This window comes from Mus pahari, chromosome 16 (assembly GCF_900095145.1).
Source record: "Mus pahari chromosome 16, PAHARI_EIJ_v1.1, whole genome shotgun sequence".
Lineage (NCBI taxonomy): Eukaryota > Metazoa > Chordata > Mammalia > Rodentia > Muridae > Mus > Mus pahari.
In genome coordinates this window covers 51,437,314-51,455,981 of record NC_034605.1, presented here as the reverse complement: position 1 = coordinate 51,455,981, position 18,668 = coordinate 51,437,314, and the positions used below count along the sequence as shown (strand labels likewise).

At 45.1% G+C, this 18,668-nt stretch overlaps 1 protein-coding gene and 1 non-coding gene across 5 annotated transcripts in view; both read left to right on the top strand.

Moving 5' to 3' along the window:
* Window positions 1-11,716, top strand: part of Ptpdc1 (protein tyrosine phosphatase domain containing 1) — a 50,186-nt gene extending 38,470 nt beyond the window's left edge. For 3 of the 4 annotated variants that reach the window (XM_029547614.1, XM_029547615.1, XM_029547616.1), the window contains exons 5-10: window positions 130-248; window positions 1,279-1,416; window positions 3,577-4,823; window positions 7,571-7,756; window positions 9,269-9,379; window positions 10,310-11,715. In XM_029547614.1, coding sequence (XP_029403474.1) covers window positions 130-248; window positions 1,279-1,416; window positions 3,577-4,823; window positions 7,571-7,756; window positions 9,269-9,379; window positions 10,310-10,417 — 1,909 coding nt within the window. In that variant the 3' untranslated portion in view covers window positions 10,418-11,715. Of the gene's footprint in view, window positions 1-129; window positions 249-1,278; window positions 1,417-3,576; window positions 4,824-7,570; window positions 7,757-9,268; window positions 9,380-10,309 lie in introns of all 4 variants that reach the window. The other variant, XM_029547613.1, reaches the window with a different exon arrangement.
* Window positions 11,717-17,979: 6,263 nt separating this feature from the next.
* On the top strand, window positions 17,980-18,111 carry LOC115065620. Its single transcript, XR_003845395.1, has one exon. It is a non-coding gene; the product is annotated as a small nucleolar RNA SNORA17 (small nucleolar RNA).
* Window positions 18,112-18,668: the final 557 nt, after the last annotated feature.

The following is an 18,668-nucleotide window of genomic DNA, read 5'->3' as shown; positions in this document are numbered from 1 at the left end:
AAAAAAAAAAACAGTGAAGAGCTGAGTTCAAATAAAAGTTTGAGAGCAATTAATAATGTTTTACTAATGCTAAAATCTGATTTTTCACGACTCCAGGTCCTTATAACCGATTGTCCTTTTTCTTTGAAGCCAAGGCATAAAAACAATAATCAACCTGCAGCGTCCTGGAGAGCATGCCAGCTGTGGGAACGCTCTGGAACAAGAAAGCGGTTTCACCTACCTTCCTGAGGCATTCATGGAGGCTGGCAGTAAGTTTCTTCACCTTGAATTATCCCATTCTGAAAGGACACTGCCTCTGTCTTCCAGGCTGAAGGCTAAAAGGGCAGTACTTACCAATAGAATCTGCACAGCCGTGGGATTTGAGTCTGACTTTAATGATGCTACTTTTGATGTTGCTGTTGTGAGTACAGGACTTCATTTTTCCTCTGAGAGAGGAGCTGGGAGGAGACGCTAGAGTAGGAAGGCTCCATTCAGTTAGTGCCTGTACCCTGTCAGATAAAATGACGACCTCATTTTGTCCTTAAGAATTGTGTGACACAGCCTAAGCTTGGAGTCCTCATTTTCTGACATCACATAGCTTAGAGACCAATGAGGATTGGAAGATGACTATGTTTGCCCTCCAAGAACATGTCCTCATGGACAGCTCAGAGCTCATCACAGGAGTCCTCTCAGCGTGGTGGTTCAAACCACGGTGAGCAGGGTGAGCATGCTGTCTGGGAACATGTTCCTAAGAGGCTATTTGTCTAGCTTTCTTTTCACCCTAATCAGACTCTCTTTATATTATGTCTATGTAAACTCTATAGCCATGTATTAGCCTTTTAAAGAATTTCTGTTCTTAAATGTGAATACATGTTATTTACCTCCATTTTAATTTTTTATTTCTACTCCGTTATAATTCTTTCCAGCTAAGTTTCATAGAAAACGTATTAGGTAATAAAGGATGTGCTTGTAGGAAATGTTAAGTTAAACTTCCTAGAAATAGAAACTTCCTGTTAGATGGACATTGTGGCTCACGCCTTTAATCCCAGCATTCGAGAAGCAGAGGCAGATGGATCCCTGTGAGTTCAAGACCATCCTAGTTTGAATATAAAACTCCAGGCCAACCAGGGCTATACTGTGAGGCCCTGTCTCAAAAACCTTAATTAACTAACTAATTAATTAATGCCTCTTATTGTAACACTCAGTGAGTTCTCCATGTCTTAAAACTGATTTTTCGACTGTCCTGTGAGTATTTTTCATCATGTTAATTTTGTTTTTCTTTTTCCTTTCACTGCCTAGTTTATTTCTACAACTTCGGGTGGAAGGATTATGGCGTGGCTTCCCTCACTGCCATCTTGGACATGGTAAAGGTGATGACATTTGCCTTACAGGAAGGGAAAGTGGCTGTCCACTGCCATGCGGGGCTTGGCCGCACAGGTGAGGTCCAGGAAGCCACACTAGTGTCTTGTGGGCATAATTAAATAAGTAGGGATACGATTGTCTAATCCTAAAGTAAGTATCTTTTAGATCATAACAAAGTTTTGAAATTAAAGAAATAAACAACTTTGGAAGTATCTTAAGCATGTATAATAACCGTGTATTGATAAGTGTTTCTGAATAATTTAGAGCTGAAAACTCATTGTGTTTGAAGCATGTTTTTAAAACTACTTAGCTGACTAGCTTATGTAAATGGAGCATTTTAATAAATGGTGTTTTTTAAACATTATTTTTCATAAATATTGATTTTTATGTCTACAAATGTTTGCTTGCATGTGCGCCTATGAACCACGTGCATGCTTTGTGCCCATGGAGGTCAAAAGAGGGTGTCAGACTCCCCTGGGACTAGAGCCACAAATCATTGTGAGCACCATGTAGCAGCTAGGAATCAAACCAGGGCCCTCTGCAAGAGCAGCAAGTGCTCTTAACCACCCAGCCATCCCTCCTGCCCCAAATACTTTTCTTACCTGGAAGAACAACTGAAATAGCAAGGCTGTTCACCTGCTATGTCCTGGTATTTTGCATTTGCTGTCTTTGAAGTAGTTAGCAACTATAGGAGTTGGATAGACTGCAGTTTAAGAAATCTGCTATGTTTAGTGAGGGGCAGTGCCAGTATTACATCTGTGGCTGTCTGGCTTCATCTTTCATGTGCAATCTACTTTGGCATGTGTAAGGGTTGTTTACTTGAAGGGAAACTGTTTGCATGTCGAGTTCTATGTATATCAGTGGTTTATATAAACACTCAGCAAACTTCATTACATTGCTGGTCTGATAATGAAAAGTAAAGGGCATGGGGTCAATAGCTTCACTGTCGTGTGATTTAGTCAGACAAGACCACCTCAGTGTATATCCCCTGCCTGGGATGTCCTACCTGCCTAGGAGCACTCTAGGCTAGGATATAGCTCATGTAGGTATTGGTAACTCTTAGGATAAAGCCAAAACTCTGTTATATTAAAGATGTGCTATATTCACATGAGAAAGCTGTATTATATTCACTGAAAACTGGAGGGACATGCAGATCACAGAGTTTCTTGTTATCACATGTAACTAGATGTCCGCAAATCTATGAATTGTATAGTTGTCTGTGATTTGCCTTTTACATTAAGATCTGTTGGCTATTGTATTAGAATTTATTGATTATGAATTCTTACTAAGAAGTAACTATTGAATAACAATCATTATGCTGTAGCAGCTGACATCCTTAATAGTATTTGCTTACGTAACAGAGTTATCTCCTGGTCTGGATTAAAGCACAGACTAGTATAGACATAGTTTAGAAGACTTGTCAGGGGCTGGTGAGATGGCTCAGTGGGTAAGAGCACCCAACTGCTCTTCCGAAGGTCCGGAGTTCAGATCCCAGCAACCACATGATGGCTCATAACCATCCTTAACAAGATCTGACACCCTCTTGTGGAGTGTCTGAAGTCAGCTACAGTGTACTTACATATAATAAATAAATAAATCTTTAGAAGACTTGTCAGGCAGAGATGTGTACTATGAGTGTAGATAAGCCCAAAGCGAAGCCTCCCCAACCTGGGAGAAGGCTCAGCAAGGATGTGCTGGCAGTGGACAGCAGTGATGACAGAGCAGGAAGTCCTAAGTGCAGAGCTAGTCATGGACTGGATGGAAATATCAAGAGCTGTTGACACTGGAACACGGAATCAGGATGTGGCTTCCTCCCATGCCAGCACTGGGCAGGAGGGGAGAGCCTAGAGCAGCTCCTTAGCTCACTCACCTGTCCTCTCTTCACCCCTTTCCCACCAGTGGTGTATTAGCACATCCCTGGAGTGCAAAGCTGACTCGGTCACGTGAATGAGCTGTCACAAAGGCATGGCAAAATCTTCGTAGTAATAAATGCTTGAGGAGTTGGGGGTTTAGCTCAGATGGCAGGGTGCTTGCCATAAAGGAAGCTTTTATCCATGCATAAAGCCCTGGATTTGATGCCCAGTGCTACATGAGCCCAGCCTGGCTGTGGTCACTGTTACTGTGCCTCCAGTGTGCTTATGTTTACATGCTTTCTTAACAGTATGCAAGTTTTCAGTCATTAAAGACTGATGGGTTAATGAGACTTTTCTCATACTACTCTTCTTTACTGTTTAGGTGTGCTAATAGCATGTTATTTAGTTTTTGCAACAAGAATGACTGCTGACCAAGCAATTATATTTGTTCGGGCAAAACGCCCCAATTCCATACAAACAAGAGGACAGCTGCTCTGTGTACGGGAATTCACTCAGTTCCTGGCTCCACTCCGTAATATTTTCTCTTGCTGTGACCCCAAAGCACATGCTGTTACCTTAGCCCAGTACCTGATTCGCCAGCGTCATCTGCTTCATGGTTACGAGGCACGACTTCTGAAGTACGTGCCAAAGATCATCCACCTGGTTTGCAAACTGCTGCTTGACTTGGCTGAGAACCGGCCAGTGGTAATGAAGAGCATGCTAGAAGGACCTGAGCTCTCTGCCGAAATCGAGAAGACTGTGTCTGAGATGGTCACAATGCAGCTGGACCAGGAGTTACTCAGGCAAAACAGTGATGTGCCTGACCCATTTAACCCCACTGCAGAGGTGGCCGAGTTTGAGAATCAGGATGGGATTCTCTCCAATGAGCATGAGTTTGATCCCCTCTGGAAGAGGAGGAATATTGAGTGCCTTCAGCCCCTGACACATCTGAAAAGACAGCTCAGCTACAGCGACTCAGACTTAAAGAGAGCCAAAGCCATCCTGGAGCAAGGGGAGACACCTTGGACAGTGCCTGCGCAGGAGTTGCTAGACCACAGTCTCCAGCACCAGAAGCCCACGAGCCATTACTACATGCCACCAACTCCAGAGCTAGGTTTTAATAAGGAAGCATTGGTCCAAAATACATTTTCTTTCTGGACTCCGTCAAAGTGTGGCGGCTTAGAAGGACCGAAGGATGAGGGATCACTGCTTTTGTGCAGGAAGGACATTCCGAGGGAAGTACAGCGGAGCAGAACCTTCTCTGTGGGTGTCTCTTGTTCACAAAATCCTGGAGAACCAGTGCCGCCCAACTTCACAAATAGCCATAAGGATCCAGAGCAGGTCACCCATTGCCGGTGTGAGGCTCCTGGTGGCTGGGTTCCAGGCCCTGTTCACGAGATGGGCAGGAGCCCCTGTAGCCCTCTGAACTGTGGCTCCAGTCCTAAGGCGCAGTTCCCCTACGGACAGGAAACCCAAGACAGCACAGACCTGTCTGAGGCAGTGCCACATGCTGGTCTGGAGCCTGATCTGAGCGCTGAAGCAAGGAGAGTACTGGCGGCCAAAGCCCTGGCAAACTTAAATGAGTTTGTTGAAAAGGAGGAAGTGAAAAGGAAAGTGGAGATGTGGCAGGTATTTGTATTTTGTTTAAATGCCTTGGGCTTCTGTTCCATCTGACGGGGACCTGGAAACCAGCTCTCAGCTCACTTAAGAATGTGGGCCTTTACATTCTACCTCCTCTCTTGTGCTTTACTTTTAGTGGGAAGACGGTCTTTAGCTGTGCATTGTTTATCTGGGAGACTACCTTGTCTAGAAAAGGATGGGCCTCTAAAAACTCAGTCAGAGAAACAGAACCTGCCCCAGCTTGGCACTGACGGGCGGGCTTTTAGACTCAGAGACATCCTGAATAGGCACCGGTACTCTTGTATGGATTACTTGAAAGACTTTATTTATTTTATTGTTAATTATGTGTATTTGCAGGGCAGGGTATATACAGTTTCATAGAGGTGCCCTCAGAGAGCATGTCTGCTTTCCCTGGAGCTGAAATGGTAGGTGTTTCTAAGACCCCCCCCCCCAATATAAGTGCCGGGAATCAAGCTCGGGTCCTCTGGAAGCACACGCTTTCACCCCGAGTCGTCTCTTCAGCTCTCGCTATTAAAGTGACTGATACTCTTCCACACTCCACCACCCAGTGAAACAAGAAGCTAGCAGCTCTCCTGAGGCAGGAAATTAAGTTTGGACCTCATGCTGACTTACAGTGGAGAAAACCAAATACAACTCTCCTGGATTAAAGTGCTTACTTACCTAATGAAACCCAAACAGTTCTCCTTCCAAATACATTTTCTTTATTCCTCACTCTAAACTGAGAAAAAACCAAAGCCTCTCCTCCAGTCAGCAAATATTTCACATGTGTTACTGTACGTTAGGAGCTAGCGAATGGGAGGGTCTTTGTGTAAAGTACGTCATGGGGCTACTTCTGGGTCAGCCCTGCATGCCCCTCAACCAAGTGCCCACATGACATAAGATGGGTTTGGGTCCGGAGCTTTAATCAAGGCCCGTGAGGCAGGAACAGTCGAGTCTTTGCAGGTTCTGTGATCTGCACAGAATTCCAGGTCCCTGTCTCAAACAACAACCAAAAGATGCAGGTTTGGTCGGAGACAGGCTGTTTAATGCATAAAAACATTTTCTGGAGCCATGAGCCTTTTACCTTCTTACCATCTTAGATTTATTTCACAACTCTGAGTACCTAAACAAGCCAGTGGTACTATGGGAAGTGATAAAGCAACCATGTTGAACGGCATAATGCTGTGTTTGCCTTGCTAGCTAACCCATTTGTGAATACGCCGTGTGCTTCTCACAGTAACCCTAGACTCAGGTGGACTGTTTAGAGACTCCTTGTTAGGGTTATGAATTCCATGTCACCGGTGAGAAAACTAAGGACTCCAGAGGTCAAGTGGCTTCCCAGAGGCCATGGGTGATGTGTCAGAGCTAGAGTACAGTTTCGCTAGTCAGTCTCTCTTACATCTCTGCCTCCATGGGAAGCTCCAGTCAGCACCATGGGGCAGTACTTATTTCACAAGATAGCTTTGTTCTGCCCAGTTTATTTTCTTATATAGCCCTAAGATTAAATTAAAGGCTATTCTGTACTGTACACAGTGTGTGAGATAGGCAGGGGTATCTGTACACAATGTGTGAGATGGACAGCTCCAAGTATGGGCTTGTTTGTAAGAGAAAGGGAAACATGGGCCTAGCGGGTTCCTATGCCATGGCCAGTGGAGTAAGGTGAGCAAGCTAATGGAGCACTTTCCTCCGTTCTCAGGCCTTCAGCTCTGCACAAGCTTGTCTCCACCTCAGTGTTTATCTGCGAGGAGCCTCTCTGGGAGTTGCTATGAAAGTTAGAAATAAGTCCTGTGCTACTGATGCTATCACATTGTGGTACATGCTGCAAGAATTTACTGGACAACTAAATGGATATTAATAACTACTTCATTTTTTACAATTGAACATTTTTATTCAATTTACCAAAACCTAAATCTGATCTCAGAAATTTTTAAACTCATTTTTATAAGGTAAAGTCTTAGGATCTCATGTGAGTCTGGCAGTATGACTCATTAAAGATGAATCCCTCTAAGCTTGAGTCTGTTCTCCAGGACCACATAATAGAAAGAGAAAAGCAGCTCCACAAAGTTGTCTTCTGGTCTACACACACTCAAACACACACACACACACACACACACACACACACACACACACGTAACATGCACATGCATGCACACATGTGCAGGCACATACACAAATAAATAAACTCATATTTGAACTTCCAAGATCTCAGGGTGCTGGACCCATTGCCTGCTCTGTAGGATTCTAACAGGCACATGGAAAAATATATACCACATTTACTGGCTTTAATGGAATGCTCTGTGTGTGTGCACGTGTGTGCGTGTGTGCACACACACAAACTTTGAAGTTTCGGTTAAAAGGTTTAGCTGAGATCCCAGATTAACTTATAAGTGGGTTCTTATTTTAATCTACCATTTTACTTCATTTGCAGCCAGAGTTCTGTTTTGTTTACAAGATGCCGGAGAAAAAAGACTCTGTTTTGAGCTACTTCTATGGACTTTGAATCAGTCAGGGCCACACAGTATAGTGGCTTTTCTCTCAGTAGTTAGTTAACCCTGTTTGTGACAGGGATGAGCCTGGGCTTGGGGAAGCTCCTGTATTAGCCAAGTGCCACTACCTGGAGGTGCAGGCCCCGGGGAGGGTCCAGGTTGCACCTCAGAGCCCAGCCTTGACTCTGTAAGTGCTTATGGATCCTCTAGTTAGGGGCCATACACCTCCCTTTCCCCCAGATCCATCCCTCTCTCCCTCTTCCTTTGTAGAAAGAACTAAATTCCCGAGAGGGAGCCTGGGAACGAATATGCGGTGAGAGAGACCCTTTCATCTTGTGCAGTTTGATGTGGTCTTGGGTTGAGCAACTGAAAGAGCCTGTAATCACCAAAGAGGATGTGGACATGCTGGTCGGCAGACAAGCAGATGCTGCTGAAGCCCTGTTTTTACTAGAGAAGGTAAAGTAGCAATTGGACCAGCTAATGAGGATAATTAAGGCCTCAGTATAAGCTTCAGACATGTGCAAAAATCCATTACCAAAAGAATGAATTCTCTATTTATGTCTAACCCAGTGAGTTTTCTTTTCTTTTATGCCCTAGTTCTATGTGTATGGTCTGTGTGCAAGTTTGTATGTTTGCATGCAGTGCTCACAGAGGACAGGAGAGGGCATCCGATTCCCCTGGAGCTGGAGTTACAGGCCTTTGTGAGCTGCCTGCTGTGGGTTCTAGGAACTGAACTCGGGTCCTCTGCAAGAGCAGTGTGAATTTCAAACCATGGGGCCGTCTCTCCACCCCCTAATTGAGCACCTTTTCTAAGATAGAGAATAAACTGGGGCTGGGATGTGGCTCAGTGATAGAGAACTCATCTCGTGTGTGCGAGGCCCTGGATTTGACCTGCAGCACTGTAGACACAGCAAAACTGATAAACAAAGTATGCATTCAGCAAACAGTAATGGCAGTGAATGCTTGTAATCCCAGCATTCAGGAGGTAGAAAGAGGATTGTAAGTTTGAGGCCAGCCTGGACTACATACTGGATTCCAGGACATCTTGTAGTGTGCAGCAAGACTGTTTCAAAACACCAAGCTGGGAAATTGGCTCCATAGTCGATCCTTTGTGTAGCATCACAAGGGCCCAGGTCTGATGCCCACCCCTACAAGGAAGCTGTCTGCAGCTGAGACGGAGATGAACACACTTTCAGGAATCATTTCTACTGTGTGAATTTTGGAAGAGTCACATTAAATTCTTCCAACCTTGCTTTTTAAATCTTTTCAGTGTAAATTTTAATGTAGCAGATGTCATTAAATTTTAGATTTTATTTTGTCTTAAAAGTGTGGTATTTTGCCAGGGGTGGTAGTGCATACCTTTAATCCCTTCACAAGAGTCAGAGGCAAGCATATCTCTGAGTCTGAGGACAGCCTGGGCTACATAGTGATTTCCAAGCCAGCCAGGGCTACATAGTAAGACTCTGTCCCCACACAAAGCAAAACAAAAAGATGTGATTGTTGTTTCCTGAGTAGGTGAGCAGCTGTGGCAGAGGCCACGGTGATTTGTGTGGGTCTTAAGCGGGGCTGTGTTATAACTATCCACCTTGTCAGTTTTGTTTCTACTTACTGTGAGCCTGTGTCAATAAAAACTAAAATGCAAATTGGAATATGCACTCCTTAGAATTTTTAAAGGGGAACGTATGTATGTGAGCAGACATCTATATAGCATATATATGTATGAAGTAGAAAAGAATATCAGGAAGCTATCAACTAGTTCCAGAACAATCCCTTCGGGAAGTAATTCCATTCTCACCTCTGGCCATCTTGATAGTGCTTGGAGATGAAGGACCCTTTTACAGACAAGGCACGGTAGAGCAGCCTGCTCATGGTTTATGGTGGGTATCCCAGCGAGATCAGACTGGATCCTACTGAAGCTCGTGCACTTGGTCTTATCAAGCCCTCTGTAATGATAATCTGTGTCCACAGGGGCAGTACCAGACCATCCTCTGTGTGCTGCACTGCATAGTGAGCCTGCAGACGCTTCCTGTGGAGGTGGAGGAAGCTTGCCTTTCACATGCCATTAAAGCTTTCACCAAGGTGAGTCCCTGTGTCCGCCACAGCAGTCACACCACCTCTGTAAGTCAGGGATCCAAAGAGCAGCTTCCTTTCTCAAGTAAAACGTTCAGCTCTTTCCTGTAATGCAACTGTGTTTTATAAGTAGTTACAGGGTTTCCTAACCATGTTATCAGGACAAAGCTGACCTGTCAGGTTATTGAAAAATAATGTGGGAGCAAAGAAACAATCAGCTGGGTATTCCACAAGTCCTTTTAAATCCTATTCTCATAGGAGTCAGAAGTATTTGCATGTCCAGCCAGTTCCACCTTGGGTTTAAATAAGAACCATCTAAGCAGAGTTAACTGTCCAAACTTTTCAAGTTGGTACCTACAAAAATATGAAATAAATACTTCTAGGAGAAATGCAGTTGTTTATTTCTGATGCGTGAGCCTTGTGGATGCCATCAGCAAGACACTGGCAAACAAGTAGAGCAGCATCCTGCATCCCTTGTGTTGCTGATGAAGTGAACAGCCTTTCCCGTGTAATTTTTTTGTCCAGGAAGGAGCGGTTTGTGGAGGGAGAAGCTGCACTAGGATCCCGATTCCCTCTCAGTAGGGCACCCATCCCTTCCCCTGGGACAGTGCAAGGTTCTCTTGCAGCACTGGTGGTCAGTCTCAGCTTCACATTGCTGCTGACGGCCCTGGTGGCTCCTGCCTGGGTTGTATTAAACTCCAGGGGTGACATTGAATGAGTTTTCAGTCAAAGGTTTGGTACGGACGTGGGTGACGTCTCTAACTTAGTCTTTCAGCTAAATGTATGAAACTTAGCATATGTGTTTAACTATATGTATTTTTATATAAATCATTGTTGTTGTTGTTTTTCCAAATCCTTTTTCTCTTTGCAAACAGAAACATGTTAGTTTTTTTTTTTTTTTACTACAGAGTCTTAAATAAAAATTTTCTTTGTCACCAGGTTAATTTTGATTCTGAAAACGGACCAATAGTTTATGATACCTTGAAAAAAATATTCAAGCACACGTTGGAAGAAAAGAGAAAAATGGCAAAAGACAGCCTCTCCTGAGGCTTTCTTCTCTGGACAAGCATCCACCCCTCCTGAGGGTGGTGCTTCTGCTCCCCCGCCGCCCACCCGAGGACCAGTGCTGGCAATGTTTCCTTGTCTCAGCCATCGTCAGTGCAGGCTCCTGTCCTGAGGACGACGGCTCCTCTTTTAGTTGTTTATTTTAAAATATCTTTGAACTGTGTCTTGAAAAATTGCCATAAAGTTGGTGCCACTTTATTTATTCACTGAATTGATACTGTTGTGTTGACATTTTAAGTATGTTCTATCTGTGTCCTTACTCTTTTTGACATTTTGGAGGAAAAAATAACCCTTTCAAAACAGTTATTTTTTTGGACAAAACTCTTTGTGGAGTTTTTAACCAAATAGATCATTTTAGTGGTAAAACCTCACTATCCTTCCCGAGACATGTGTCCCCTCCCTCAGAGATATGACCTAAGATAGTCACCAAGTGTCTTAAACAGTTTTATATTTATTACTAAGAAGGCTATTAATACATTTTAAAGTACTTTTTTTTAAAAACTTTGAAGCCTTTTGTTCTTCTTTTATTTTTTTACAGATGTGGCAAAGTCTTTCAAGGAATATTATTTTCAGTGATTCAGCAGTTCATTTTACCTGAGTAGACTGGCTGGAGTGGCTAGAATTTTGTACTTGTAGAAAGTAGACTTGCTCTGTGTCAGGTTCCAGACAACCTCTCCCTTGGCTGTCAGGGGAGGGAGCAGCTCTCAACCCAGAAACCTTATTCTGCTTCCCCAGCCTGCTGCTGAGCCAGGTCACTGCTGTACAGAGAAACGGACAGGATGGGCAGCTGCTAAGGAGCAGAAGTGGCTCTTGTCCTCCCCAGGACTGTGCAGAAAAGACAACAGTACCAGGGGGCAACTGCTAGCCAGCCCTGCTCACTGGGGGCAGTGTGACCATCCTGCACAGGCCACCCAGAGCTAGAGCAAGCCAGGCCAGCCACTTTCTGTCAGGAGTGCTGGCATTGCTGCCCGGCTTGTGCCCAGCCCCAAAGCTGCCCTTTCACAAGCCCACTTGCCTCGGCCTGCCTCGGCCTCTGTTGCTAGCGGCTGTTTTGCTGTAAGGATTATAATTTTTAAGTTGAATTTCACCGTAACTTGCTTCAAATAAGGACAGGTGACTGGTCAAACTTTAGATTAAACAGGTAATCAGCAATTGAGGCCTTATTTAAATTGAATTAATACATAGGAGTAGAAGAGCCCATGCCATGATAGCTTTCTTTTTTTTTTTTTTTGGTTTTTGGTTTTTGGTTTTTCGAGACAGGGTTTCTCTGTATAGCCCTGGCTGTTCTGGAACTCACTTGGTAGACCAGGCTGGCCTCGAACTCAGAAATCCGCCTGCCTCTGCCTCCCGCCATGATAGCTTTCTTAACAAAGGTGGTAACTAGACCAATTCAAACTAAGGGATTAACTCTGATTCTCAGAATTTTAGGAAACAAGCAAGACTGAATTAGAACAAATGAAATCTCCCTAACTCATCCATTTCTGAATTATAGTCTAGTGTATCCAGAACTATTTGCATCATTAGCCTCACCTACTCTGATGACAAAAACCAAGTGCAGTTTCCTTCACTTTGAATGTTCTTCTTGGGAAAGGAAATACGGTGGTGGTTAATGAACCGGCTTACCCGGTGCTGAAGTATCTTTTCAAGGGCCTAGCCTAACGAAAGGGAATCCGTGCACTCTGTCTCCTGTGTACATCCTAAAAGCTGATATTCAAAGAGAATGCTTGTCCCCACCTTTTGTCAGCCCTGAACGGACAAGTGACACTGTGGACCTCTGTCACCCTCCCTCCCTAAAGCCAGCTGCGCCTGTGCATTTGCAACACTTGTTTTAAGTTCTGCAACCGTCATGTGCTGACACCACTGCATGTCAGAAAATCCAAATACAGCGGCCTGAGAAGACACTGTCAGGCTCTGTGCGGGTATTGTGCTTATTTGAATAAAGATGAAAAGGACCAACCACTGCCCCGTCTTGTGGTTCTTCACTATAGTGCTCTTGGGCATTGTGCATTCTCCTGGGATACAGGGAAGGGGTGGCTCTCAACTGAGTTAGCAGTCGAGTTTGCTGGCTGTGCTCACCTTCAGGAGCAGTGGGCCGTGATGGAGAGCAGGCTCTAAGAGGAATAGGTTTTAAAACAAAGTTCAGGCAGACAAGATTCAGCCTTCCTCTGTCTAAATGAACAAAGACTTCTTTCTAGCCAAAAGGATAAAAACGTCACCTATTGAAGAAGTTTTAAGGCTGCAAATGTGGCTTAAGAAAAAGCAACTGAGAGCACCCCAGACTGAGGACAGGAAGTACCTCATTCCCCTTAGCACCCTGAAAGCATTGTGGCTCTTGACTGGTGGACCATCAGTCGAGAGCACCTTCATGACACCAGTGCCCTGGAGCACTGCCAGCACTGGATTCCATTAGAGGGTGACACATACACACACACACACACACACACACACACACACACACACACACACACACACAGAGGAGAAGGCAAAGCCAGCACCGTGGGCCGGTCTCCATCCAGCATACCACACTCACCAAGTGAAGTACGTGATTCTCGCTGCTGTCGGTTCCTGCTGCCCTCTAGACTCGCTAACTGCCCCCTGGGAAGGATTGCTGCTCCTGCTGCAGAATTTGTTTATTTGCATAACTCATCCTCTGTGCTCATTTACTTTATCATATCTTTGGCCAGCTTTCCAGTTTTGTGTGAACATGCCATGCTGTTACAGGTGCAGATATGAGTCTAGAAGGCGGGCAGGTGCTGACATTTCCAGGATCTTGTGCCAGTTTACAATGAGTTGTCCGGAGACCCAGGGATCATTACAGGGAAGGAGATGGTTTCTTGAGACAGAAGGACCTGGAGGAATGTCATACGCCCCCTGTGGTCTGGCTTCAAGAGGGCAAGAAGGGTGAGAGAAGCCAAGAAGATTGAAATATCCTGACACCTCTTGTAAATTAAGTTTTATGTATCCACAGTGACTCATACTTACTTACCTCATTCTTACTATGTAACCTAACCATTAGCCTGCGGTTTGTGTCTGATGGATGGATATGTGGGTGAGTGGGAGAGAGTCCCCAGTATTCAGGGCTGGCTTTGAACTCTACATTGCTGAGGATGTGCTTACGATCATCCCACCTTCACCTCAGTCACGGAAAGAACCAGCTCCCACCTCAAAGAAATAAAAGGCATGGTTTATTCTGGAGCATATGAGAGTGACCATGGCCCTGGAACACAGACAGGTTATTCCAAATTCTGTGATCTAATGTGGATACAGTCTAATAATGTTTTAAATATTTTTTTAAAAGTCTTAAATTTAAACTACATTGGTGGGTACATCAGAGAGGCAGGAACAGCAAGACGGGGGAACTTTTCTATAAGCCCAAGATTCTGTGTGATGGCATTCTTAGCTTCTGGGTTGGTGAAAGCTAGTGGTCTGCTAAGTTAACAGATTCAAAAAAATGCTTTTATCTGTTGTTCACAAGATATAGGTTCCAGTGCAGGCAGAACATGGACCAGCTGTTCCAAAGGGCCAGAACTTAGCCCAGTATAAGGTAATGAGCCCCTGGACCCACAACATGTGTGATCTCTCCACAGTACTGCAGTGCTAATCTGTCAGTCAGTCCTCAAAGACACAGCTTCTTTCCAGGAATTCTCATCCACACCTCCCAAGTACTAAGATTATGCCTGGTGTGTGCAGTGTCGGGGATCAAACCCAGGCCTGTGTATGTACTAGTCAAGTGTCCCTACCATATTTTAAATAAGACTTTATTTCCGTGTGTGTGTGTGTGTGTGTGTGTGTGAATGTGTGCAAGCACATGTGCTTACACATATAAGTTCAGTATCTACAGAGGCAAGAAGAGGCATCAGATCTGGAACTGTAGTTATAGGAGGTTGTGAACCGCTGTATGGGTGCTGAAATCCACACTCGGGTCCTCTACATGAACAGGATATAATATAGAGAGGGCTGTGCTAACTCTCCAGCCCTCTACCCTTTGATTTCTTGTGATTTTTTTTCATTTTGTTCTTAAAAAGGGGGGGGGCTTGGGAAATATTCAGTGGCTAAACCACTTGTGCATGCATGTCTATATGAAGGTGACAGATCCCTGGAACAGGAGTTACAGTGAGTTGTGAGCCAATGTAGTTGCTGGGAATTAAACTGGGGTCCTCTGGAAGAGCAGCTAGCACTCTTAACCACTGAGCCATCAATCCCAGCCCCGAAAGAAAAAAATTAAAAACACCCAGGCTTTTGATTTCAGATTCATGTAGAAGGACCATTTCTGTAGGGAAGAAATGGTCAAACTGAGCATTCAGTGTTGTTCAACCTAATATTAAATGTCCCTGTGACTGGCAGGGAGATATCCCCTGGGTCTTGGTAAGGTCTAGCTTAGATGACCATCATGCGAAAGACCATCCTACACTTTCACACTGGTTTCTTTTACAAATGTAAGGGGCTTGGGTTTTTTGTTTTTGCTTTTTGCTTTTTGCTTTTTGCTTTTGTTTTGTTTTGTTTTGTTTGAGCAAGGCATGTGCCTGTTCTGTGCTGGGCCTTGTGGGACATGGGAACCACGTAGGCATGTGTCCCTTTATCCAGGAGCCAAGGTACCATGGTCCAAATGGGCACTACATCCACACGGTGGGGACTGAAGCCCCACAGCAACTGTGCTGAGGGAGAGCCCCTGCAAAGCTGCTCACATCTGTCCTCATGACCAGTTCCTGCCACCACCAGCTAGTCTAACTTACTTTCCTCTCTGCCAGGTGAAGACACCATGTTCTCCCCGAAGCCCCAGCCCCAGCTTGAAATGTCCATCTTGGCAGCAGAAGTCAGCCCTCCCACAAGGGACCTGCACCTTAGCCTGACCTCCCAGCCTGGATAGCGGTAAAATGATTCTTTAGTTATTAAGAAACCAGCAAAGAAGCAGGGTGTTGCGGTGACAAGTCAAAGTGCAGAGGTAGCTTGGGAGCTTGGTTAATGAAGACCTGCAGTAAATAGTTCTGGAGTTGTATATCCATGACTGATGCTATAGCCTTAACTCATTCTCAGCAGTCGTGTGGTAAGTGGGCTACACCAGAAACAGAAGATATTTATCTTTTCACAGTGTGTGACTTTATCGAGTAAACCAAATTCATAAGTGACACTGGTTCTGTGGGCTGCAATTTGTAAAGTGGTCCTGATTTCTCTCGAGAGCTGGGCATTGTTAAGCGTGGTTTTTTTTTTTTTTTTTAATTACAAGCTTGATTACTAATATTAACATCTCAAAGCACTCTAGCATGGAGCCTGTTCTAGACATTTCTAGACATCAGAATGTAGGAATTGAGAGCTCCTATATTCAGCAGATTTCTTCTGTCAAAGAAATTTCCAAGCCCCAAAGTGTTCTGGATGCTGCCTGGCTTCTCTTGGGTGCTTTTAGTAAAGCGGGAGAAGAAATCATTTAAACCAGAATTCATAAGCAGGAAGCAGAGCACCGAGCGCCACACCAGGCACTCGTGATAAGCTCAATGTGTCCAGAAGGAAGCCCAATACTATTCATCAAAACCCAGGGCAAGCCGGGCATGGCGCACGCCTTTAGTCCCAGCACTTGGGAGGCAGAGGCAGGTGGATTTCTGAGTTCGAGGCCAGCCTGGTCTACAGAGTGAGTTCCAGAACAAAACAAAACAAAACCCAGGGCGAGCGTCTAAGAGGCAGTGCCGAGATCTTCCAAGCTGTTGTGAAAGCTTGGGGAGGCAGACTAGTATCCTGCAGGCCTTCCCGGCTGCTGCTCAGGCTCGTCCTTAGCCACTGCTGCTCACCCTCACTGGTCATGGCTGCAGCGAGCCGCGGCGCTGTTGGGGGTGGCAGAACTTTTAGGCAGTGCAGCTTGATGGAAGAAGTTAGGTCACTGGGGCCGTATCTTTGGAAGAGATAATCGGGACTGGGACTGTAGACTCCCTCTGCTTCCTCCGTCTCTGCATCCTGTATACAAGGCGAACAGATCCTTCTCCCACTCCTCCCACTGCAGGACTGCGCTTTGACAGACCCAGCTAGTGTGGCCAAGTCCCCAGAGATAGAAGAAGCCTTTGAACCGTGGACCTTTTGTCCCATAAATCTTTCTTTAAAATAATCCTGTCAGATATTTTTTCCCCCAGCAATGGAACGCTGACAACAGCATGACTTAAAATTTTTTTCCAAGTCTCTTATTTAAGAAAAGACAGCTGGATTCTCACGGCTAGCTGCCGCTTCGTGCGATCTGTTAAGAGTGTCACATGCCACGCTGCAGCTGGAGAGTCCCCCAGTATATTCATGAGAACGAAAAGTCCACATGCTATCTTAGGATTCCGGAAACAGTTTGAGCCTTACAGATACCTCAGAGAAATGTGAAGTCCTCAGAAGGGGGCTAGGGAGATAGCTCAGTTAGTGCCTGCTATGCAGGTACAAAGGCCTGAGCTCCTTCTCTTGAACCCATGTCAAAAGGCTGGGCATGGTGGTGTCTGCTCTCAATCCCAGGGCTGGGGAGGCAGGGGTGGGTGGATCCCCGGGTCTCAGTGGCCAGCCAGCTTAGCCTAATCAGCGATTTCCAAGCCAGGAAGAGACCATCTCAGACAAAAATGTGGACAGTAACTGAAGAAGAACACCAGAGAATGTCCTCAGAGCTTCCCATGTATGCATACACATGTGCACGTGTGCCTGTGTGCATACATGTGTACACATACACATACAATGAAGTATCAGGGATGCCTAACAGTAGAGGATCTCTAGAAATCTTCAAAACCAACCCAAGAGAAGCCCTCCACAGAGGAGGTGATGCTGGACGTAGATTCAGTTGGTGAGAAGGGAGAGACAGAGTGACTCAGATGCTAAGAGCACTTGTTGCTCTTGCAGGAGACTCAGGTTGGGTCCCTATCAGTTACATGGTACCTCACAACCATCCACACTTCACAGTTCCTAGGGATCCAATGCTCTCTTGTGGACTCTGCGGGCTCTAGGCATGAACGTGATAAAAGGACAAACGTACAGGCAAAAACTCTCATACACATGAATAAAAATTTTAAAAAATCAAAATCAAAATAGACAAGTAGCAGTAGAGAGCCATACTCTCATCCCATATAAACTTATTAAAAGAATAAAAAATTTTTAATGGTTTAGTGTACAGAATAACCCTGTAGGTAATGAGAATATATTTTTTCAATTAATAAACTTATAGTTGATGTGAGACTGCTATAAGAACCTAGCGAAATTTAATATTTGCAAATTTCAGAAATGAACTGCTTCGATAAAAGGAAGACATGAAAAAAAGTGAACTTAAAGATCAGTGAGCTAGTTCTCTGTGCAAAAGCACCGGCTACACAGACAAACCTGGCGACCTGAGTTCCATTCCCTCAGGAGAGGTCCTCTGACCTCCATGTGTATCATGGCATGCACATGCCTACACACACACACACACACACACACACACACAGAGCAAGATAACTTTTAAAACATTCTTATCTGATGAAATACAACTTAAAACTGTATTCTTTTTTTTAAATCACTCCACCCATTTGAATAACAATGAGGAATATTCTAGAAAAGTTACTGCTGCCCCTAGAGGCCTTGCAGATATGGCTGCTGTGTCACCTGTGCGTCAGTAGGTGGCAGAGAGGAGAAAGGTTATGTCTATGCTCAATGTTCTGATCTATGGACATCTGAATAATTAGTAGTCTAACAACCCCCCCCCAAAAAAAAAAAAAAAAGTGAGCCTGAGACCTCCTCCAGTCTGGCACCAGGGAGTCCAGACAAGGAGCTAGCCTGAGACAATCACCACCTTAGTGCCAGGCAGGCCTGGAAAGATTCACAGGGCAGGAAGCAAGCCAGAGACTAGAAGAACCCCCACTTGAGACCAAGGGTCCCCCAGCAGGAATGCGCCCAAGACAGATGGCCACTTGGGAGGACAGGAAGAGCAGGCCTGACATGTCCATCAGATGGGCCCCCTGGGGCCAAGACAGAACGAGCCTGAGATGACCAGCAGTCTGGCACACCGGGATCTGGAAGGGGCAGAGCACGCTTGAGATGACTCCTGCCTGGCGCAGGTCAAAGCACTCCTGAGATGACTCCTGAAACAAAGCTAGACACTCAGAGACCTCGGGGGTTACTAAGAGGAGCAAGTAAGAGGTGGAGATATGGAAGAGAAACCGAAGGATGCGGGCACAATGAAGGGAGGCCAAGCTCGATACTCAACGGTAATGAGGAACAGCCTGATGTGAGTAGCTGGTGATGCCACCTGGGA